This window comes from Equus caballus, chromosome 25 (assembly GCF_041296265.1).
Source record: "Equus caballus isolate H_3958 breed thoroughbred chromosome 25, TB-T2T, whole genome shotgun sequence".
NCBI lineage: Eukaryota > Metazoa > Chordata > Mammalia > Perissodactyla > Equidae > Equus > Equus caballus.
The window spans coordinates 23574289-23596053 of NC_091708.1; the positions used below are offsets into that span (position 1 = coordinate 23574289).

Genomic DNA, 21765 nt, shown 5'->3' on the forward strand with positions numbered 1-21765 from the left:
CTTTTGAGAAATGTAGAGACAAAGGATCTTTGATTTTTAAGACCTCAGACACCATGTATATGGAATACGATAACCACCAAAATCATAATGTTTGATCAAAATAATTTTCTACACTTCTGGAATCCACATTCTTGGCTTTTGAGAAGTTAGTCCTCTTCCTACAGAAGGAGAGTTTTGGCTCTCAAGGATGGCAACAGCTGTGTACTGAGGACCTTGTATGGGTTCCCTTGGGCAGGAGGAATTTCAGATTTTTTTTCTCTGCCCCCACTGTCAGCACAGCCTGTCACAGATGCCAGGGGAAATCTATCTTGCTTGGAAAATCCAGAAGTGCAGCCAAGGCATGCCTTGCTTTCTCTGTTCCAGAAAGTGGTTTAACTATTTATGATAAATAAACAGGAAATGCAAATTCATGTTTCCTAGTTTTCTCTTCCACTCATGATGGGAGACAGCATTTACTGATTCGCAGTGAAATTCTGCTGCCCCCTCCGCTCCTTCGTCTGCCTCACAATGCTCACAATGCCTCTGAGTGCCACTGTTGGCAGACCTGCTTCTCTGAGGCCCTGGGGAGGTGTCAGCTGTCAGCTCCCCTGAGTGGGTACGGCCTGGGGAGGTAGAAAAGCTTGTGGATCTGCCTAGTCTGCGAAGGTTAAAGTAAGCAGCTTTGTCTACTTTTCTCAGCGTGGCTAATAATGCTCAAATTTTTCTGGTTTGTTTTATTATTAATTAATTAATTAATTTATTTATTTTTTGAGGAAGATTAGCCCTGAGCTAACTACTGCCAATCCTCCTCTTTTTGCTGAGGAAGACTGGCCCTGAGCTAACATCCGTGCCCATCTTCCTCTACATTATACGTGGGACGCCTACCACAGCATGGTGTGCCAAGCGGTGCCATGTGCACACCCGGGATCCAAACCAGCGAACCCCAGGCCACCGAGAAGCGGAACATGCAAACTTAACCGCTGTGCCACTGGGCCAGCCCTGTTTTATATTTTAAAATTAATTCATACTAATTGTAGAAGAAATTGGAAAATGAAGAATAAATGTAAAAATAAAAGTAACTCATAATCTTAACCACTGCCTGCCTAGTTTTTCTCCGTGCACACGTGGGCATGGAAGATAATATTGAGTTTATATTTGTATTAGTTTCCTATCACCACTGTGACAAATTACCATAACTATAGTGGCATAAAATAGCACAAATTTATTATCTTATAGTTCTAGAGATCAGAAGCCTGTAATTTGTCAACTATGGACTGAATTGTGTCCCCCTAAAATGTGTATGTTAAAGCGCTAACCCCCAATGTGATGGTGTTTGGAGATGGGCCTTTGGGAGGTGATGAGGGTTAGATAAGGTCATGAGGGTGAGGCCCTCACGATGGGATTAGTGCCCTTATAACAAGAGCTCTCTCTTGTGAGGACACAGCGAGAAGGCGGCCGTCTGTATGACAGGAGGGCCGTGTCACCAGAACCCAGCAATGCTGGCACCCTGATCTCAGTCTTCCAGCCTCCAGAACTGTGAGAAAGTAGTTTTGTTGCTTAAGATAGCCAGTCCACGGTATTTTGTTATACTGGCTCAGGCAAACAAAGATAGTGTCTTTCTGAGCTAAAATCAAGGTGTTAGCAGGTCCGTACTCCTTCTGGGGGCTCTAAGGGAGAGTCCATCTCCTTCCTTTTTCCAGTTCTGCAGGCCACTTGCATTCCTTGGCTTGTCGCCACTTTCTCCATCTTCCAAGTGAGCAGGGTAGCATCTCTAAATCTCTGTCTCTCTCTGACCCTCCTGCTTCCCTGTTATAAGGACGCTTGTGATTACATCCAGCCCAACTGGGTAATCCAGAATACCCTTCCCGTCTCAAAGTCCTTAGCTTAATCACCCTTTCAAAGTCCTTTTGCCATATAAGACAACATTATTCACAGGTTTGGGAGGTTAAGACTTAGACATCTTTGTGGACGCCATTATTCTGCCACCACAAGACTGGTCATCTTAGACCAACTGGGTTTCTACCACGTGTCGTGCATACTCTTTTGCTTTCTTTCCCACCAATAATAAGTGGCAGACCACAGTTTGAACCCAGGCAGTCTGGCTCTGGAGCCTGCATCTTAACTAGGTGCTATACATCTGCTTTTGTAACCTGCTTTTTCTCTTAAAGCTTTTTGAATATTTTCCCATGACTTTGTTCCTCTAAATTTGAGAGACAAAAATAAAAGATGATTTGCAATGGCTAAATAAATACTTCGTCATCTGAATGAGCCACAACTAATGTAGCCCTTCTCCTATAGTCGCATATCTTGGCTGTTTCCACATGTATCCTTATAGGAAAATATGATGGTGAAAATTCTTGTACGTAAGCTTTGTACCCATACTTAATTATTTGCTGAGCTTTTACCCAAAAGTTCCTCGGGAGCTGGTTAAGTAGTATACACTAGGGAACAGTAGTTCCCAAATTGTTTTCCTTGTGATTGAACAGGGATCCTATGAAGTGATTTTCTCTGGTTAGATAAATTTGAGAAATGCTGAACACCCATCCCTGAATCAGAGATTCACAATCCTGTTAGCACTAAAACCTTAGGGAAGTTCTCTGGTAAAGAAATCCATCTCCTTTTTCTTTTTTAAAGCTTTCTTTAATCCAGTGTCACCCAAGCTTATGTGACCAGTGACTTTGTTTGCAGCGTTGAGTACCATCTTACAAAGCTAAGGTAATAGGACACAATTTTAGTATGCTTTTTTCTGAGGAAGATTCACCCTGAGCTAAGATCTGCTGCCAATCTTCCTCTTTTTTTGTTTGAGGAAGATCAGCCCTGAGCTAACATCTGTGCCAGTCTTTCTCTATTTTGTATGTGGGTTACCGTCACAGCATGGCTGACAAGTGGTGTAGGTCCACACCTGGGATCCAAACCCATGAACCCAGGCCACCAAAGTGGAACATGCCGAACTTAACCAGCAGGCCATGGGGCTGGCCCCAGGACATAATTTTAGAAACAGCTTTAGAATCATCCCAGCCAAGTGAAGTTGCTTACCCTCACACACCTTTAAAAGTAAGTCTAAAATTACTCTAAATGGAATAGTTTGAACAAAAAGGTATTAATGAAGTAAACTCAAGAATGTTTTCTACCTTCCACTCAGAATTCCAGTCTGGCTTTGTCTGTTGGTTCCTTATGTCGGTCACAGAGCTCATGTGGCACCCGCTCTCTGCTCTATAAAGGTCAGGTACCAGCCTTTGGCCAAGACCAAAACAGGTCTGCATGCACTTTCTGCTCATGGCGTTTCCCAGGGACAGTGACTGGGGTCTTTCCAGAGAATTATTCTGTAGAGTGTTCAGCCTAGGCGAGAAACTAGATGGCAGGATGCTTATCATTGAAACTAGAGGCCACTTTCAGCTATCATGAGCTATTCAGTCATTCACCAGGAGAATAAACATCAATGAAGGCACCTGTCGATGGGACCAGTGGGGATGGAACCTGGGAGTACTAGGGAAGTGCTGGGTGAGACGCAGGCCGATGAGCAGCAAAGATAACCTTCACCATTTGGGGAGTTTTATGGGGTATATCCTCAAGGTCAAGGCATTTCAAGGGTCTTACAGGGCCACAGACAAGGATGAGATGACTTCCCAGGCCTGAGGCACAGACCATTTGCATCACATTCACGTGATGATCCCCAAAGCCCAAACAACGGGGATGTCTGCAGTGTCTACACTGGGGAAGAGCATTAGAACATTAGAAGTTTTTCCACCATCCTAATCTAGCGGACCACTAGCTGCAACCCAGGGCCTTCTGAGGAAGATGTTGGGTGTGGAACATGCCCCTCTCTAGCCTTTTGGCAGTCTGTGTGATTCCTAAGATGGTGCATAGAATTCCAGGGCATGGTTTGAACCATACTGGAGCCCGGGGGAGGATGGTTCGAGATCACGGGGCCCAGCAGAGAAGCTAGACCAAGTTGACTTCCCTGATACCAAGCAGACCGAAGGCCAGAAGTCCTGGGATGGGTCGTGGCATCTCCTTCCTCGGGGGACCTGTGACAACTTCTCCTGAGGCTCGGAGGTGGGCTTGATTATCTGAAACCTCCTGTTCCCTCAAAGACTTCTCAGTCCCCTCCTCTTTAGAAGTGTCTGCTCCAGACCTGCTAAGCCCGTCTTTCTTTCCTGTTACTCCTCTGACCTCTAGTGGCTGTAACCGGTCAAACTCGCTCCAGGGATGGGTTTCATTTTGCTGGAATATTAAGAAATAAGCGGGAAATGTCTTCCATGTTTAATGATTGACCACTTCTCTGTAGCAACCCTTTGCCTTCTTTAAACTTCTCTTTCAGCATATGTCCCATCACATAATTTAGCCATAATCAACTTGATTTGGGTTCCAGACCAGACCTAACTCTGATTGTTACTAGCTAATGTAACTTGGGCTGGCATTAGCATCTGAGTCTCCATGGTCTAATGACCCTGTAGACCAAGGTTGTTTTATTTCATGCATTTTAATGAAGACATTTAAACTCTTCCCTCAGATTCTCTATTGAGAATTCTGTCCCAATGCATAAGTATTTAATAAGTGGCTGCCATGTATATTTCATAGTGTACTTACCGGTTCATTCAACAAACTCGAACTCCTACCTTGTGCCAAATACCACAGTTGGTGCTGGGATCCAGCAGTAACCAGGACAGACAAGGTCCTGCCTTAATGGAGTTTATATTCAAATGAATTAAGGGGTTTGTAGACGATTGAAATGGTTTCTATCCTCCAGTGACTTCATAGCTTAACTGAGAAGAGAAGCTTAAACAGCCAGATATGATACAAATCAGTACGTGAAAAAGGCTTTCACAGCAGTGTGAATAAGGTACTGTGACTCAGGGGTCCCAGTGTGGTACATGGGAAAGGATGAGAGTTGAGGCAATGAACGGAGACTGCGCTTTCTAGAAGTTTAATGATGGAGGAGCGGCTGCGGGAAATGATTTGGACACCTGAGAGGCCAATTGGAAAATGATCTACCCGGCAGTTAGGTGTCTATTTCTACTTCTAGAAGAGTTGTGAAAATTTTATGCAGAATACCCATGAAATTGCTCCTCCTCACTCTACAGACCTATTATTCTTTGAGATTCCAAATAAGTAGTAACTAGATTGATTGGATGCTTGTAGTTCTAAATATTAACTTTACAAATGTAAACTTAGTCCCTATACCAACTGTCTGAGGTGGATAGCTCTATCATCATACCCATTTTGCAGATGAGGACACTGAGATAGGAAAACAGTGAGTAACTTGCTGAAGGTTATTTAGCTGCTAAGTCGTGGATTCCAACTCAGGCAGGCTGGCTCCAGGGCTGGCATGCTCCCCGCTGTCCTATATTGTTTCTCAAACCTTTGTTTAAAAAGTCCATCTGAATATTTAGAGATACGTATTAAGTATGCAGAGGTGATATTCCTTGAGGCCTGGGATTGCTTAAAATATTTCAGTATTAAGAAGGAAGGACAGGAGGGAGGAAGAATAGATGGATAGATGGAGCAGGTGTGGTAAAATCTTGATAAATGTTTAATATAGTTGATGGGTGTATAGGAGTCATTATAGCACTCCCTAATTTCCATAAGAAAAAATAGAAACTATTTCTAGTGAATACGGGGGCTTTGAAATATTTATTACCTTACTGTTAATATCAAAAGATTTTTTTTTAATGACCTGGGTAATTTAGGGTCAAGGCAATGAGTTTCACTGTTACTAATGCAATGATGACTCCTGCAGATGGAACTCCCTGTTCTGTGTATTAAAAACGACTTCCCACCTAATTGCCAAATATGATGACCATATGCTTTTTTTTAACCAATAAGGGTTGATCTTCCTGCTAAATGTATTTGATAAAATAGCAAAATGTTTGAGTTAGAAGAGACCTCAAAGACAGGTTCTTCCAAAACTCTCACTTTATAGCTAGGGAGGTTGAAGCTTGGAGAACTTAAGTGATCAGCCTAAGTTTAAAGGGGGAACATTAAATGATTGTCTATACTCAACCATGTGGAAGTTAGTTCGTGGAAGAGCAGGAATTAAAACTTGGGTTTTCTAAACTCTAGGGGGATGTCCAACTCCCATCCAAAGGAGCTATACCCAGACAAGGGCTGTAGCAGCCCACATAGAGACACAGACCCCAGGCTCCCTTGTGATTCCAGCTACATCGGGTAGTTGCCAAGGTCAAAGTCACGGGAGTAAGACGAAGAAAGATGAGTGACCTTCAGCTTGGGACTGGAAGGGGTCAAATGGACCTTTAATCTCCCCTTGGCAGTTTCCAATCTTTTGGACTTGAATGGTCTCATTTTTTGGTGTGTTTCTCCTCATTCTGTTTTTGCAGAACCTTTGTCTCCCACAAAGGGCATAGTTGGAAAAATCATGACTGTTCCCCCAAAGGTACGTCTCAGAGGTGCATTTGGCACTCTGTGGCAATCAAACCCACCCCTTGATGGGCCAGAACCCAGGCCAGGCATTTCCCAAAAGGGAAGGATGCAGGTGGTCTTAGGGAAAGCGCCGAGAGTCACAACACCACGTTTATTATTGACCTGATCTTCTCCTGAGAATTCCTGTAGGGCATCTCAGAAGCTAACATCTCACTTTTTCCCAGTCTGGTACACACCTTTTCTACAACACTGAAGCTGCCTTTGTTGGCGTTTATTCCTTAAAGTCTAGGGATCTCAAACCCAAATGCTTTCCGGACCCTGGCAGGTAAGGTAAAGAATGAAGCTGGCTAGTGTAAGAATGGGGTGACTTGGCAAGAACAAGCCTCATTCGCGTTCAAAGGTTTTACAGCACTGTGCTGTCCGTGCAAAAAGCCTGAGCGGGTCAGCTGATGATTGGTGGCCTCTGATAGAGAGGAAAGAACTTGGTAAGGAAACCAGGAGACCTGGGTACCATTGCTGGCCCCTGGTGACCTCAGCACAGTCTTCCCTTTGCAGAGCCTCAGTTTTCTCGTCTGTAAGAAGTGGGTCTCTAAGGCTCAAAGGGACCACCACCTCTGACAGTCTAATTCTAGGATCTGTAATAGAATACATGTCCCCCAACAACTGAAGCCAGTGTCTGTCTGTCTGTCTGTCTAACATATGTTTGCAAAGTGCTTGACAGGCCTCTTTGGTCTAACTGGCTTAACACTGGTGTCCTTGAGGTCTCTGTTGGATGGGTTTGTGACATTATCCTTAAGTGCTTTGCTCCCTGTAATAAAATGACCTGCGCTTAACCATCATCTGGTACCACGCTCTCTGTGTCAGAGGTTGGTTGAGTTTTTGCCGGTTTTCTCTTCTGTCTGAAAGCAGTCATGAGCAGACGAGCTTAGAAGGGGTGTTCTCTTCGTGTTGTTTCAGGGAAAATAGAGAAAGTCAAACCTCCTCCATCCCCCACACCTGAAGGCCCCAGCTTGCAGCCTGACTTAGCCCCCGAAGAGGCTGCCGGATCCCAGCGGCCCAAGAATCTGATGCAGACCCTCATGGAAGACTATGAGACACACAAATCTAAAAGGCGCGAGAGAATGGATGATAGTAGTGTAAGTTTTTCCTCCTTTCCTCTTTCACTTCTCCGAGGGCGAATGTCAGCGTGGCGGACGGTATTCCAGTTCAGGCACGATGTGTATGTGTTTGTCTGGCCAGCATCGTGGTTCCAAAACCAATTTTCAAATGTGTGGTTTAACATGCCTAGAGTCGGGTTTGGGTTTTTGCCTTGTTTCTCCAAAACGATCATGCAAGGAGCAGCTCCTTTTGCTGCCAAGTATAGTTTGAGCCCGCTGGCAAGGCTGGTGCATGAGATGACTGATGTGTCCAACATATAAGGACAACATGGAAAGAAGGACATAAACACCCAGAAATCATCCCCACGCCAGGGAGCTGGTTTCTGCCCTCGCTTGCCTGCCCTGTAGAGATTTGATTTCTCTCAAGAACCGTCACGATGCCATTCCTTCAACGTCTACTCCGGGCAATCCCTTTAAATAGTTACGCAGTGCTCCAAAGACTAAGTGTTTTTGGGGCTGTTAAGCTGTGTGTACAGTTTGGCAGGAGAGAGGCAGTTAAAGTGACAGTTAAAAACCACACGGCTACCCGGCTATCCTCAACCCGGATAACTTTGCACATGACATTCACGTTAACCATGAAGGAAGTCATCTGCTCTGTGGTTTCTTTCTCCAGCAAGAGACTTAAGAGCCATTGTTCCACACAGCCTGCACAGCCAGGAGCCTGGGGATCAGCCTCAGGGTTCCATGCCAACCTCCTAGGAGACTGCTGGCCTCAGTGTCTTCTTGCCGCACCTCCCCCACCGTTATACTTAGGTCACAAATAGCTTGGGTCTGTTGAGGATACTACCCAGTTTTCTTGGGTCAGTCCTGTCCTGGTGTCATTATTAATGCATCCCCTTTCCCTCTTAAAAGTACACCAGTTTGGATGATAAATTATTTGGTCACCTTAAACTTGAGTACTCCGGGGCTCACAGTAGGAATTCCACGCTGACTTACTGCCTTTCCTATCCTCATTGGCTAAGTTAAAGGATTTCTGGAGTTGAAGCCAGGTACTGAGGGTTGCTTGCAAAATACTTAGTGGTAAAGAAAGCACAAAAGCAAACACATTGATAGCAGCCGGACAACTCACTTGTTCTCTCTTGGGTTTGCACCTAAACTGCTTGGAATACTCAGCTACTCTGCTACTCTGTCAGGCTGGGGCATTCTGGGCTATTCCCTGTAATTGCACAGTGGCCTGGGGCGCGGCCCTCGGTGGCTACTGCAGACATTTCCATGGCTGTGGGTCCTCCTAAGCTCTTAGAATTTCTCCCGCGCACCGAGTCCCTTTAGCCACCCCTCCTTTGCAGCCCCACTGAAAACATGCAGTTTACCTTTAGGTATTTTCTGGAGCCTGGGACCGTCCTGAAGCTTAGTGCTCTGCGAGGCTTGCTTCTTTTCTCCGATGATTCCACACCACACATCAGTAGCTTTGGTGGAAGTTAGCTGAGTGGACCCCTCTCATTCTGGTGTGGAGGAGGGACAAAGGTCGCCACCTTGCGTGTGACCCACGCGAGCGTTTTGGAAGCACACTCTCCGTATCTCTTGTGTATGCCCTTTGTATTGAAGTGCAGATATTAGAGGAAAATACTACACACACAAGTAAAGAGCCCACCCTTCCCCATTTCATAGGCGGAGGCTGGAAGCCTCGTTTGCCCAAACTCTGACCCTCCTCCAACCGGGTTGGACTCCCCCTTTGCATTGAGGAGGCCGCTTGGAATCAGCCTTTTAATAAATGGTTGGCCCATCACTTATACAACGAAGTGGCAGCCTCCTGTCTCCATTTTTCTCCAGTAAATAAACATTTAGGAAGGGAGAAACCTAATAACTAACCAAGCTGTTAATATCCCCAGCTCTCGCATTCAAGGCTAAGTGTTTTGTCCTGTTAATGATATTACAAGAGGACCAAGTCTGTTGCTGTTGCAAACTTTTAGGAACAGAGCAAAATCTCTCCAGTCCACTAACTCCTCTTGTAAGACCCAAATATGCAAATGCATACTCAGATTTCTTCTAAAGCAAATTTGTGATCATCAGCCAGATGATAATTTCACTTTATTTCAGAGTCGTGTTTCCCTCCCTCTTCGCTCTTTTGATTCAGGAGATCTTTCTATTGTATCTGTGTCAATCACTGGGGAATGTGTTGAAGTTTACCTGTAGGGATGCACAGGGCTTCATTTTTTCTTGGATCATCCATTAGTCTCTCATCTAATTGTTTCTCTTCTCGAAGGATAATAACAGGGAGCAGATGGATTGCTTCATGCTTCAGTTGTCTAACTGGTTCCCCTGCCCCAGAAGCTGCTAGTTCTGTTCTCCTGGCTCCATTCTCATTCTCCAATCCCAGGGTCAATTGTGGCTTCTTAGATTCTCCACCCTTTAAGAGCTTCACATGGCTCACCTGGATCTGGTGTCGCCCTGGCACCTCCACCTGCCAATATTCCTTCCAAAAAGTCACTTGGTGGTACTTAAAAGTCCCTCACACAAGATCAGGACCCGACCATGTGTTTGCCCATAGAAAGTAGCAAGGTCTTTCTGAATTGAATGAAAATAATTATGTTCTGTGCTTCCGAAGGAGAAGGCAGACCTAAAAACAAAATAGAGTAACTGGCTGGCTTCCTTGTTCTGTGTGGCTTGGTCACTAGCGAGTGTCTCCAAGCTCAAGACTTCGGCCAGGCCCCGCTTATTAACAGACTCCTCAGCCAATTTTTCTGTAAGGAGGGTTGCTATCCCCAACCCTATCTCCTTACCCCATGCTGTTTACCAGCCTATACAGGGCTTTTGTGAGAATTAGAAAAAGGCACCCTTTTTCAAAACTCTGTGAGGGTGTGGCCCTGCACCAGCCACACAGTTGGTGAGTGGCGTGGGGGCATTGAGCTTCAACCCCATCAATCCCCTCAGCCTGGTGCTTTTGTGCAGTGCACACACTGCACACCCAGATGCAGCAGTCCTGCTCTTACTGTGGGCTTCTCTTACTTGGAAATGTTTTCTTATGTGGAAATGTCCGCTTATCTGGGCCTGTTGCCATCTCTGGTCAGTCATGCAACTGATGAGGGACTGATGAATCATAGCTTCCTAAAGGATTTCTTGGTGCCTTGCAGAAGAAGTATATTAAGGCAACGGTGTTTTTCTGGCCAGTTGGACTCCTAATCTAACCTGAGCCGCAGAAGACAATGAGTCCTTGAGTCAGTGATGCTCTTGAACTTGTGAGTGGATTTGCTTTCCCTTTCTCAGTTGAAGAGATGCTGGCCTGAGCCCAAATTCAGGCCCGTTGGGCTTTTAACCCCATCCTCACTTATAGCACAGGATCTGCTCTTGGTGGGTTTTTCCTGTGTTCTCTCTTTCTCTCTCTCACTCCAAGAATAGTTACTGAGAGGTCTGTCAGCCATTCCTACCAGACTTTGGAATAAGAGAAGATCTCATCAATTTCCCCGGGTTATGGCAAAGCCAGGGGCTAGCAGTTACTACTTTTCTACGAATTCCTGGCACACATTTCCCTCCAGACAAGGACACCTTTTGGGAACTGTGGCTGGACTCTGACTGAGTGGGTAAAGGAAGCCTGCCTGCCTCCAGAGCCCCCACACCCCAGGCTTTATGGGAAACTCAGCCACAATCAATGATACTTTGTGCTACCCAGCTTTCTCTTGGGTTTCTCCCATTCTGGGAAGGTGCAAAGAAGAAGAGTGCTCCAAATTCATCAGCTCCCAGTCATCAACCTGATCATTCCAGAACTGTATTTTAAGTGCTACATGCAAGAAGCAGTCAGGGATCACGGACGTATGTTCCCACCTAACCAGTCTCTGGTTACCGATGCCAAAACCCAATCAGTGCCCCCAGTGTCCAACACCATGTAAATGCAAGGTCATTGCCATAATTCTGGAGGGGGCTGTCCGAAGTTGATCCTTCTATCTCATTTCCCATAGCCAGGACATTTTTTTCTGAGCTTTTCTTGTCGTGACTTTTAGTCTACTATAGGAACTAAGGGATCATTTTAGTTCCTAAATGATCACCCGACTCTTAGGAACTTATCCGGGGCCCCCGAGGTAGTGCTGAAGGAGGCCGCATGGTCTCCCTAGGCAGTGCCATCCTTCTGGCCTGTACCCTTTAGAGCAACTGCATTTCATAAATTTCAGGAATGTGCCTGGAGCAGGTGGTTGAGACATGGGAACGGTCATAAATCGGGGGCTCAATGGCTTCTAGCCCCCAGATTCAAGGCTCTCAAGTGCTGGTCTTGGCACAACTGGAATTTGTTTTAGGTCAGCTTCCAAGAATCTATCTCCACAAGCCTTGCATTCGAACCAACTCCCATCTGTGGTTAGGGTCTTCTTTTCATGAGACAACAGGCTCCACAACAGCTTTGGGGTTGAGAGAAGCCTACAGCAAGAGGAAAAGGCTACAGATTCTGGCAAATCCAAAATGGCTGTCAAGGACTTGCTGGTGGACAGCTGGTTGCCTACGGCGGAGGTGGGGGTCAAGGAGAATCTTGTTAATTCAAAGTGCAGAAAATGGAAGCAACAAATCTTGAATTAACAAAGTATGGCTTATCTGATATTTCTATTAAGGAATAATAGAGTATCTACTTGCTCCACAAGATACAGGCTTTTAAATAAACTAATATCAGATGAAGCAAATCTTGGCGTGGGTGTGTAATGGTCTCCTGGTGTTACTTCCCCTCCTGTCTGCCCCCGGCATGGTGCCGATTCCCAGCTCGGGGGTGTTCTGTGAGTGTGTCTCTGCCATGTACTAACCCTGGTCTTTTCCCTCTCTGCCAGTACACCTCTAAGTTACTGTCTTGCAAGGTGACTTCCGAGGTACTTTTCAGCTTGTTTGTCTTGGTCTTCCTGCATGCCTGACCCAGGTGCATGCTGTTGTGGTTTGCCATTTCTTGGTGGGTTGAATAAGAAGGGCAAGAAAGCAGCTCGTGTCCATATTGATTTCTTCCTGCCTTTTCTGAACCGGGGTCTGCCTCGAAATGTTATTGTACATGCAACAATGATACACGCTGTTGTGCTTTGCTGTGCTGTGCAGTGGAGTTGGAGAAGACCTTGCCCTGCTCATGGATCTGGAAGATGTTTGGACTAGAGGGCACAACCAATGGGCTATTTGGATTTTTTTCCTTTCTTTAGGCACTGATAGCAAATACACTCTGATCTAGTCAGAAAACAGTACAGCTCCAGAGGACCGAGCTGTTCATTCTGTCCAATTCTTTGTTTACCTTAACACAAATCCAGAAAGCTCCATTCCGTAGCTTTAGGATAAGTTACTCCAACTGTGAACCATCCCAGTTACCCCTCCCCCCAATCTTTACACCTATATTTTTGTTTTGGAAGCTTCTTTAAGCAGTGAATTTCCCCAAGTCTCTTTCTTTCCCCTACAACTTCCTTTTACACAGATTTTACAAACCTGTGCTGTGAAAAAGCACAATATTTTTCATTTTTCCCCATGTTTTCCTATTTTTAATTTTTTTGCTATGAGAGAGCACAGTGTTCTTCGTGTTTTTTGTTTCTATAGCATTGTATTGTTTTTATTTTAAAAGAATTATTTCAAATACACAGAATTATAGAGACAATCATTCATTCATTTGCTCAGTTAACAATTTATTGAGGGGCTGTTAAGCAGCAGGCACTTTCCTAGGTCCTGAGAATACAGCAGTCAACAAAACAAAGTCACTAATGTTCTGGAGTTGGCAGTCAAATGTTCCAAATAATATGACATAATTAAACAATAAAGCCCACGTATCTAGCTTTGTCCATTCTTATCATTTCATAGTATTTGCTTAATATTTACAAAAAAGAAGTCAATATTGCAAATACACTCAAGCCCTCTTGTTACTTCTCCCAGTTCCCATTTCTCCCTTTCTTGAGAGGCAATATTCTTGAATTTGGTGTTTATGATGTCCACGCATGTTTCTATACTTATACTCCATATGTTTATATTATAAATAATATGTTATGGTTTTGCATGTTCTCAAACTTTCTATAAATGATATCATGTTGTAGTATCCACAGCTCCTTCCTTCATTCTGTCTGCATTGCTATTAAATGTGGCCATGTTGATACTTAGGGCTCTAGGTCATTCATTACAACTGCTGTATAGTATTCCATTGAATGAATATATTGCCATTTATTCATCCTCCTAGAGATGGAAATATAGGTTGTTTCTGGTTTTTTTTTTTTTTGCCATTACAAACAGTGCTTCACTGAATGTTATCATGCATATCTCTTTGTGTAGCTATGGAAGAATTTCTCCCTCTATGATTAGAAGTATTCGTTGTAGGGCTTACATATCCTCACCTTCACTACATAGTGCAAATTATTCTTCAAATTGGTTGTGCTCACCTATAACACAGTATATTTTTAAATTCTCCCTATTTAGCACAATAATTCTAGTTAACTATAGATGTGAGCTGATGATTATCAGTAATTTTTTTTCATAAGGGACAAAATGAATATTGAGAATATCATTACACATACCTTCCTCGATGTCTAATTGTGGGTCTCATGTAGGGGATGGCATTTTGAGAATTAGGCCCTAAGTACGTATCCCCTTTGAATCAACGTAGTTAAGTATAATGAAAATCTGGTCAAATATGTCCAAGGAAGATAAAACGGGGTCCCTGTCTATCTTCAACTGAGGAGGAGACAGGGAGATAAAATATTAATATAAATAAGGTGACTGATATTATTTAACATACCTGCCTTTTGTTTCACGTCCCAAAATAAAATTGTCTATGTTGATTGCTAATTGAAGTTAAGCATTTCACTTGAATTCTCTAAGCATTAGAGAGAGACAATTAATATTAGAGGGTTGTTCAAAGGGAATTGATTTTTTTTCCCCCACCAGACTTAAATCTGAATTAATTTGTGAAAATGAGAAAACCTTAAATCAGCTCTTTCTATTATCTATTATTTTCTATGTTTTCCGCTCTCCATTTCTATGGAGAGTGTTTATTGCTCTTTCTGATGCTTCTTCCTCCATGATCCTTAAGTCACTGAGCAGCAGTGTAGCATGCTGGCCTAGAGCAGCAACTCGGCCCCCAGAGTTCTGGGTTCCATCCTTAGCTTTTCCTCCTCCCAAGTGAATAACACTGATGAAGTGACTTAATCTCCCTGTGCTTCAGTTTCATCATCTGCAAAATGGGAGTAATAATAGTATGAATCCCATAGAGCAGCAGTGAGGATTAAAACAGGAGCGGTTCATGCTTCTTGTGATTTAAGTGTTTACTGTTAGTAGAGCCCCAGAGGCAAGTGCTTTCTTTTGCCCAGAAAGGAAAGGAATGGACTTTAGGAAATAAAGTTAATACACAGTAATAAAAGTAGCAGGAGCTCTAGATTTGCTAGAGATTTATAGATACACACACACACACACACACACACACACACACACACAGAGGACTCTGAATTAATTATGGAACAAATGCTCATTCAAATACCTTCCCCAAGGGCTTGGCTTTTGAATCTTCAAAAGCCCAGTTGTAGGAGGGCTTCACCCCTGAGCCAGTCCTAGATCAAAAGCCTTGTGAACCCAAAGACAACTTCCCAGCCAGGTCACTGGCTATTTTAATAATGATCCGTCTGTTTTCTTGTCTGTGCCGTTACTAAAGACTTTTGATTTCATCAGACATTCAGGATCATGACTTATTTGGGCTGCAACAAGTAGATAGTCAACCCAAGCTGCGCTAAATGTGGACATAATTAATAGTTTTTTTGTTGCCCATGATGCTGTTTGTGACTAAGCTCCATGAGCAAAGAGACTCTTCTATCCTCAACATGGAGTACCGTGCCTGATACTTGAAAGGAACCAAATAAATGTCTGTAAGATGGGTGGATAGATGGATTGTAACATGGGTTCCCGAAGAACAGAGTAAACTAAATTTGCTCAAGATGATTGAGAATTAAAACAGGGCTTGAATAACAAGACAAAGAACATCCGAAAGGATGGGGACCAGTTTTTTTTTAGAACTTTAGATTTATTTTTAGTTTTTATGTAAACCTTTCAGTTTGTATCTGCAATCTGCAAGGCAAACAGAGGACCATTTTACACAATGTAGAGCTCCTTATACAAATGCCTGAAGTTTGAATACCACTTCATAGTTTATAAAGCCCCTTCACGTAATGATAGCAATAATTATTGTTTGAGAACTTACTATGCACCGGGAATTATGCTAAACACTTTACAATACATTACCTCACTTATTCCTCAGGCCAACTCTGTACTGTAGTTTTTATTGTTCCCGTTTTACATATAAGGGAACTGAGACACAGGGGTAAACTTTCCCAAGGTCACATAATCACTAGGATTGAAATCTGCCTGGACTAGACCTGCCTGGACTTCACAGTCTGTACTGCCTCCTGAGAAAGCCTGTAAAGCAGGGCAGGTGCTGTGTCCATTTTACAGATAAAGAAAGTTGAGACACAAGATGCCAGGAACAACAGCAACGTACTCCAGGGATGGAACTAGAAACAAAGCTCGGGTCTTTCAGTTCCAGTCCAGCGCTGTCTCAGTACCATGTTACCATGCATTGGCCAGAAGAATCTTCTATTTAACTATACCACATTTGGAAGCACACTTTTCTCCTACTGATTTCTTATTCTTAGATATTGAGTAAGTGACCATGCTATGCTTACACACGCAAGACACTTTATGATATGCCTTATGTGCTTATTGATGAACATCCATTCAGGAGACATGACTGAGTTGTCCTACATGTCAGGTCTAGCCATCCCTGCTGGGAGGACTGGGGAAGGTTTCACAGAGGAGAGCAGGCTAAAGCTCTGGGAAGTCCATTCGTTTGTCAGAGGTGCAGAGAATCACGTCAAGATGGAACCCCAGACCTAAGAATTTGCTTATCCCACTGCTGCCTGTAACCTGCATCTCTTTGCTTCTCTGGAGTTGCCAGCACCACTGTCCCCTGCCAAAATGATTGTTCTTAGAATAAGCAAAGCCTTCATTGCAGTTTGGATAACCAACCAGTGTTGGCTCTGCTGGACTTTTCTTTAAAACCAGAAACTGCACAATCTAATCTTAATGCCACAGTAATGTAATTGGTTGGCATGCACAGGCTTGCTTTTGGCAGATGTCATGAAATCTAGCCATTTCTCATATGGTGGCGACCTAAATGTCCTTCATGTGGATCTCATCTTGATCAAACTAAAGCTAGAGCAGATTGGCTAAGTTTCCCCTCAGGAGTCCACAGACTATTCCAGTGAGCCAGAGGGAGGGAGGCCCTACCCCAATAGTGGTGAGCCTACTCATTCTCGGTATTGTCACCTTTCATTTCATTTATGAGCACCTATGACCCTGAAGATGCACCAAAATGCTCAGATTGCTTTTAATTGGCCTGAGAAGCCATTTTCTTTTTTACCTAATGCCTCTTTGAAGTTTAATTATACCAAAGTAGACTTTCATGGTACAAATATGATCATAGCTTATGTAGATCCACAAAGCTTGATGGATTGAATCCACGCTAGTCCAGTTCTTTGGAATCACATTCTGGTCTGCTTGTTTACGAAGTGACTGAAACAGTCTATAGCTGTGCCGTCCAATATGGTAGTCATTAGTTCCATGAGGATATTTAAATTAAAATTAATGAAACTGAAATATTTAGTTTCTCAGCCACACTAGCCCAATTCCAAGTGCTCAGTAGCCACATGTGGCTATTGGCTACCATATTGGATGGCACAGATACAGAACATTTCCATCAGATAGCGCTGATCTATATAGCATGTAGAGAACTGCTTTGTTATCTAAAAACTTGATGCAGAGTCAAGTCTAGTTCAAAGAAACTTGCAGAACATTTCAGGAAAATTAAATCTCGCTGTATTGAAAACTATGGGTCAAACAGCAATTGAACTTTGGCTATGAGATGAATGCCTACCCAGGACCGCACCCCCCCTTTACTTCTGTGTCTCTCCTACCTCCCACCTGTACCAGACTCATTATTATTTCCCCTTCATTAGATGCTGTTGAGAGAGGGTAAGCAGGAAAGAAACGGAGAAGTTGGTTTATTTACATAATTAACATCCATGGACTCTGTGTAATTTTTTTCCCCCTCTCTCTTCAGGTCCTTGAGGCCACAAGGGTTAATCGAAGAAAGAGTGTGCTGGCCTTGCGCTGGGAGGCGGGGATCTATGCCAACCAGGAGGAAGAGGACAATGAATAATAAACTTCCTTCCACCCAGGAAGCTTCATTGGTGCTTGGGTTACCAAGAAACCAAGCAGTCAACACATCAAAGCATTTTAATGGAATATTTATTAAAGTGCAAACAAACTCAGCAATCCTTATGTAGACCAGAAGCTGCAATATACAATGATGAAAAATAAAGGGAGAAAGAAGTCCACTCATCAAACTCTAATGCCCATGAGTCAATGAGAGAAAAGACTTTTTGTGACTCAGAAATCACCTGGAATTGGACCAATCCACAAATTGATCCAAAAGGACAAAGTTACAGACAAATCAACATGGTTGCTGCAGGCAGAACTGAGACCAGCTGGGTGGTGAGGAACAACAGTGGTGATGGGGCCACTTAGTGAACAGTGGAGCCCAAGCTGATGCAGTCTACATGGCGTAGGCTATTTCTCTGCACCAAGTTTCCCACCCATTGCTCACAGCATCAGAGATGTTGGTTAACTCCATTTTCTCCAGCAGCCATAAAATGAATAATGTTTCTCTCTCTATTTGCCTAGAAGAGGCGGTTATGATTCCATTTCTCTTACATGTAATTGTTTTTAGCTGGGAGCAATTAATGATCGCAATACATAAAATCCATGTTTTTAAGACACTATTTCTTCATGTTGCAAACACAATCTATTCTACATTAGGAGGTTGAGAAAGGGGGAGAAAGCCAAACCAAATGGATTATTTTAGCTTTAGGATCTCATCTGCTTATCATATTGACTGATCTGCAGTTTATGAGAACACATTTCCGCAATTATGTTTCTTCATATGAAAACTATATTTAGTGGGCAACAACTATTTTTATGATGGGGTGGGGGAATATATCCATGTATGAAACCTGTACACATCGAACAGCTGTGTTCAAGATGGTAGGGGTATTTTTAGAACGGCAATAACTGAAAAAAGGGTGAACTCTGCCTTAGAGAGGTAGATGACAAGAAACAAAAAGGTGTTTATATTTTATAGTATAAAGTGGACTTAGGAGTGGTAGGGAGAATGCTAGCTTATTTTGGATCAATCAGAAATGAAATGTAAAGAAAGGTCATGAAGGTAGAGAGAGAAGAAAGGAGCAAGAAAGAGTGGGAAAATTAGGAAGTAAGAGATTATTTTTGTTGAACAACCAGTGTTTTTCAGGATGATACAGAGGAAAATATAGGAATTTAAGTGCAGGCTTGGAATCAGCTACAAATCCTAAAGATGGTGTGTGTGTGAGTGTGTGCGTGTGTGTGTGCACGCGCATGTGTACCTTTGTGTGTTTGTGTAAAGTGTGTATGCTCATGAGTAAGGGTGTGTGTGTGTGAGAGGCTTAAAATTCCAGAATGACCACGGGACAAGGGTGTACAGTTATTTCCTCCAAAGCTGTTTGCCAGCGTCAGGAGCGAGTGAGAATTTCTTTTTTATGAAAAGGGATATAGAGGCACCGAACTGATGCAGTATTTGTAATATTAAATTGACCTAATATGGTATTTGCATGAGTCACAATTGCAGAGTTTTGAGCAGTTTTGTAACTTGACATTTAGGAAAGTATCATATTTATTCTCATCTTTTGTATTCATGCTTAGTATACTATAGAGGAGACCAGCTTTACTCCTTCTGTCATTTAAAGCAATACAATAAGGGTATTCCATAATTGGATGCCCTGAATTTCTGGATGAGAAAATTTTTAATTCTGGCCATGAGAAAAAAGCTGACCAGCTGTCTTTTTTTTTCCTTTTGTTTTAAAATGATGGTTTTTAAAAAAGCAATAATTATTCAGACCTCACTAAAATTCATTTTTGTTTTTATATTGTTATGTCATAAGCTCTAATATGTTATTCTGACAAGTAGCAATTCCACAAAATTTTTATGTAGGTGTTATGCACATTATCTTCGCTTCTTTTATTAGACTAGTGTTGACTTTAGGGGAAAGTTTATTCACAGACAAGTGGTGGGCACAAAGTAGAAATGGAACTGTCTGATAACTTACAAGGATCCTTTAAAACTGCCAAGGGAACCTGCAGTTTGAAGCCAAATTCTACAGATGGGCACTTGGCGCCATCTTCATGTGGTTCATTCTCCTGAATGAATATTCAGCAGTGTTGAATGTGCTAGCCATTGGGAACGCAAAACAAGATCCCTGGTGCAAGGAACTTCTTTTCAAGTGCAGGAGGCTGGCACGGAGATAGACATTCCCAGGAAAATGAGATCTGTGATAGATTAGAAGCCCTGACAGGTGAAATGGGGGCGCCCAGGAAGGATGCTTTGCCTGATGATTTCCAGCGCCCCCAAGGCAGGCACATGACTAAAAACAGATGGGGCAGCAGCTTCGTGTGGCCCCGGGCACAGTGGCAGCTAGGATGGCTGGAGAGTAGAGTGGTTCTGTGGGTTGCACAAAAAATAAAACATGTTTCCTGTTTTCTAGACTGACTCTGGATCTGATAGGGACCGTAGACATGATATAGACGAACTCCCCCGTCTTTCACAAGAGGAAGGAGTCTTCAGGAGTTAGCTGTTTTTCATTCTGTTTTGAAGGAAACCATGTACCCACCTTAAACCTACATTTGAGAAGACACTTCGCAGCTGAAGGAGGCCACACAATTCATGGAATTGCTTTAGAGGCAGACAAATTGGTCTTTGACTATTGCATAGAGTTACAGAGCTGGGTCCTTTGGCCCGTGCTCCGTGTGTAGATAAGGCAACAAATGCAGAGTTTCCGTGACCCTTGCACGGTCACAAAGCTGTTTAACTGTGACCCCTACATCCCCAACATTTGCTTGTCCCCCTCTGCTGCCTTCCCATGACTGCCGTCTATTTCCTTGCTCCACTCACTTGCGATGCTATTAAAATGTAAATTACAGTTCCCTTGGAAGAGCTAGGTTTTCTCTGTGCTCTTGAGTTTTTTACTCATTCAAGAAACATTGGGCCACCGCTTTGTACATAGCACTGTGCTAGGCTCTGGGATCCCAAATGAACCCCTTGAACTTGCTAAAGTTGCAACAGACCCCCCCCCCCCCGGAGGAAAGTCATTCCTGCCTACTCCATCGAGAGGAAGGGGCTTGTGAAAAACCTGGCCTCTGATGCTCATCCCCGCCCCCAAATAGCACGCAAGCTTGTTAATCTCAACTATAACAAATGTTTAGATTCTGTAGATGTTAAAAGCTTTCCTGCAAGTATTCCATTGCGCAGTGTTTATAGACATTCAGTTTCCTCCGGAGCTGTTTAACTACTGACATGCCTTGGCTTTCTCATCCAGAAATTTTGGAAACAGGGTCTGTCAGTGGTAGGAGGCCAGGCTGTGTTCTAGTCAGATGACACAATGCAGTTTCCTGGCCTCTATACACCTGTGCATGCTGCCCACCCTAGACAATGACATATAAGCAGTATATAGATCAGTGTCCACATATATACACAACACACACACACACATATATATGAAGTGTAACAACACTAAAACAGTGTTGACTCTTGTCTCTGAAGACAAATAATTAAACATTTTTTCCTACTAAAGAATGGATGTAATTAAACTATGTATTGAAAACAATAGCCTAAGTGTTTAGAGATGGTGACTATATCCAGTTTTAGTGAAAAAACCAATTTCCTGAATTTTAAGCATTCAGTGAGTGAGCTGCCAATTTTGGTTTTGTGTTGCTCTTTACCCAAATGACTTTTTTTTTTTTTTTTGGAGGAAGGGGAAAAAAGCAGCAATACTGTGTTTGAAAATTATTCTCTGTATTTGGCTCTCCTGTATGTTAACCACGTAAACGTTATTATCCTGCTTCAGTTTTATAGTGGTTGTGAGGCATTCAATGCAAGTATACAATTATTTTCTCATTAAAACCCAGTGTGTGTTGTGTTTTTCTAAATGATGGCTACTTGTTCGACTGTCAGGGGAGGTTGGAAGACTGCCAGCATCCTTGGCCTCTACTGTGAGACGGCATCCGCTTCGTGCACATTTGGAACCAAGGAAGCAATACTAGCTCGTGGGGCACCCCTGTAACAGGCTGTTCCCAATGCCCCTTTTGTAATGTTGTCTCCAGCTTCCCTGGCCAGACTCCAGAAACTCCAACAGGCCCCGCAGAAATGATACGGGTGCCTCTGGATGGGGTAGGTCGACTCCAAGGT

The 21765-nt window shown here is 43.3% G+C and overlaps 1 protein-coding gene across 32 annotated transcripts in view; it reads left to right on the forward strand.

Annotated features, from left to right (window-relative positions):
• The window catches only part of PALM2AKAP2 (PALM2 and AKAP2 fusion), a 467689-nt gene that overhangs the window by 429394 nt on the left and 16530 nt on the right, over window positions 1–21765 (forward strand). For 17 of the 32 annotated variants that reach the window (XM_070251292.1, XM_070251300.1, XM_070251297.1 and 14 more), the window contains 3 exons: window positions 7318–7496; window positions 12260–12298; window positions 17551–21480. The exons of 1 other annotated variant lie outside the window; for it this stretch is intronic. In XM_070251292.1, the coding sequence (XP_070107393.1) occupies window positions 7318–7496; window positions 12260–12298; window positions 17551–17649 (317 nt within the window). In that variant the 3' untranslated portion in view covers window positions 17650–21480. Of the gene's footprint in view, window positions 1–7317; window positions 7497–12259; window positions 12299–17550; window positions 21481–21765 lie in introns of those variants that run through there. 14 more of the 32 variants (XM_070251293.1, XM_070251286.1, XM_070251295.1 and 11 more) reach the window with 2 other exon arrangements.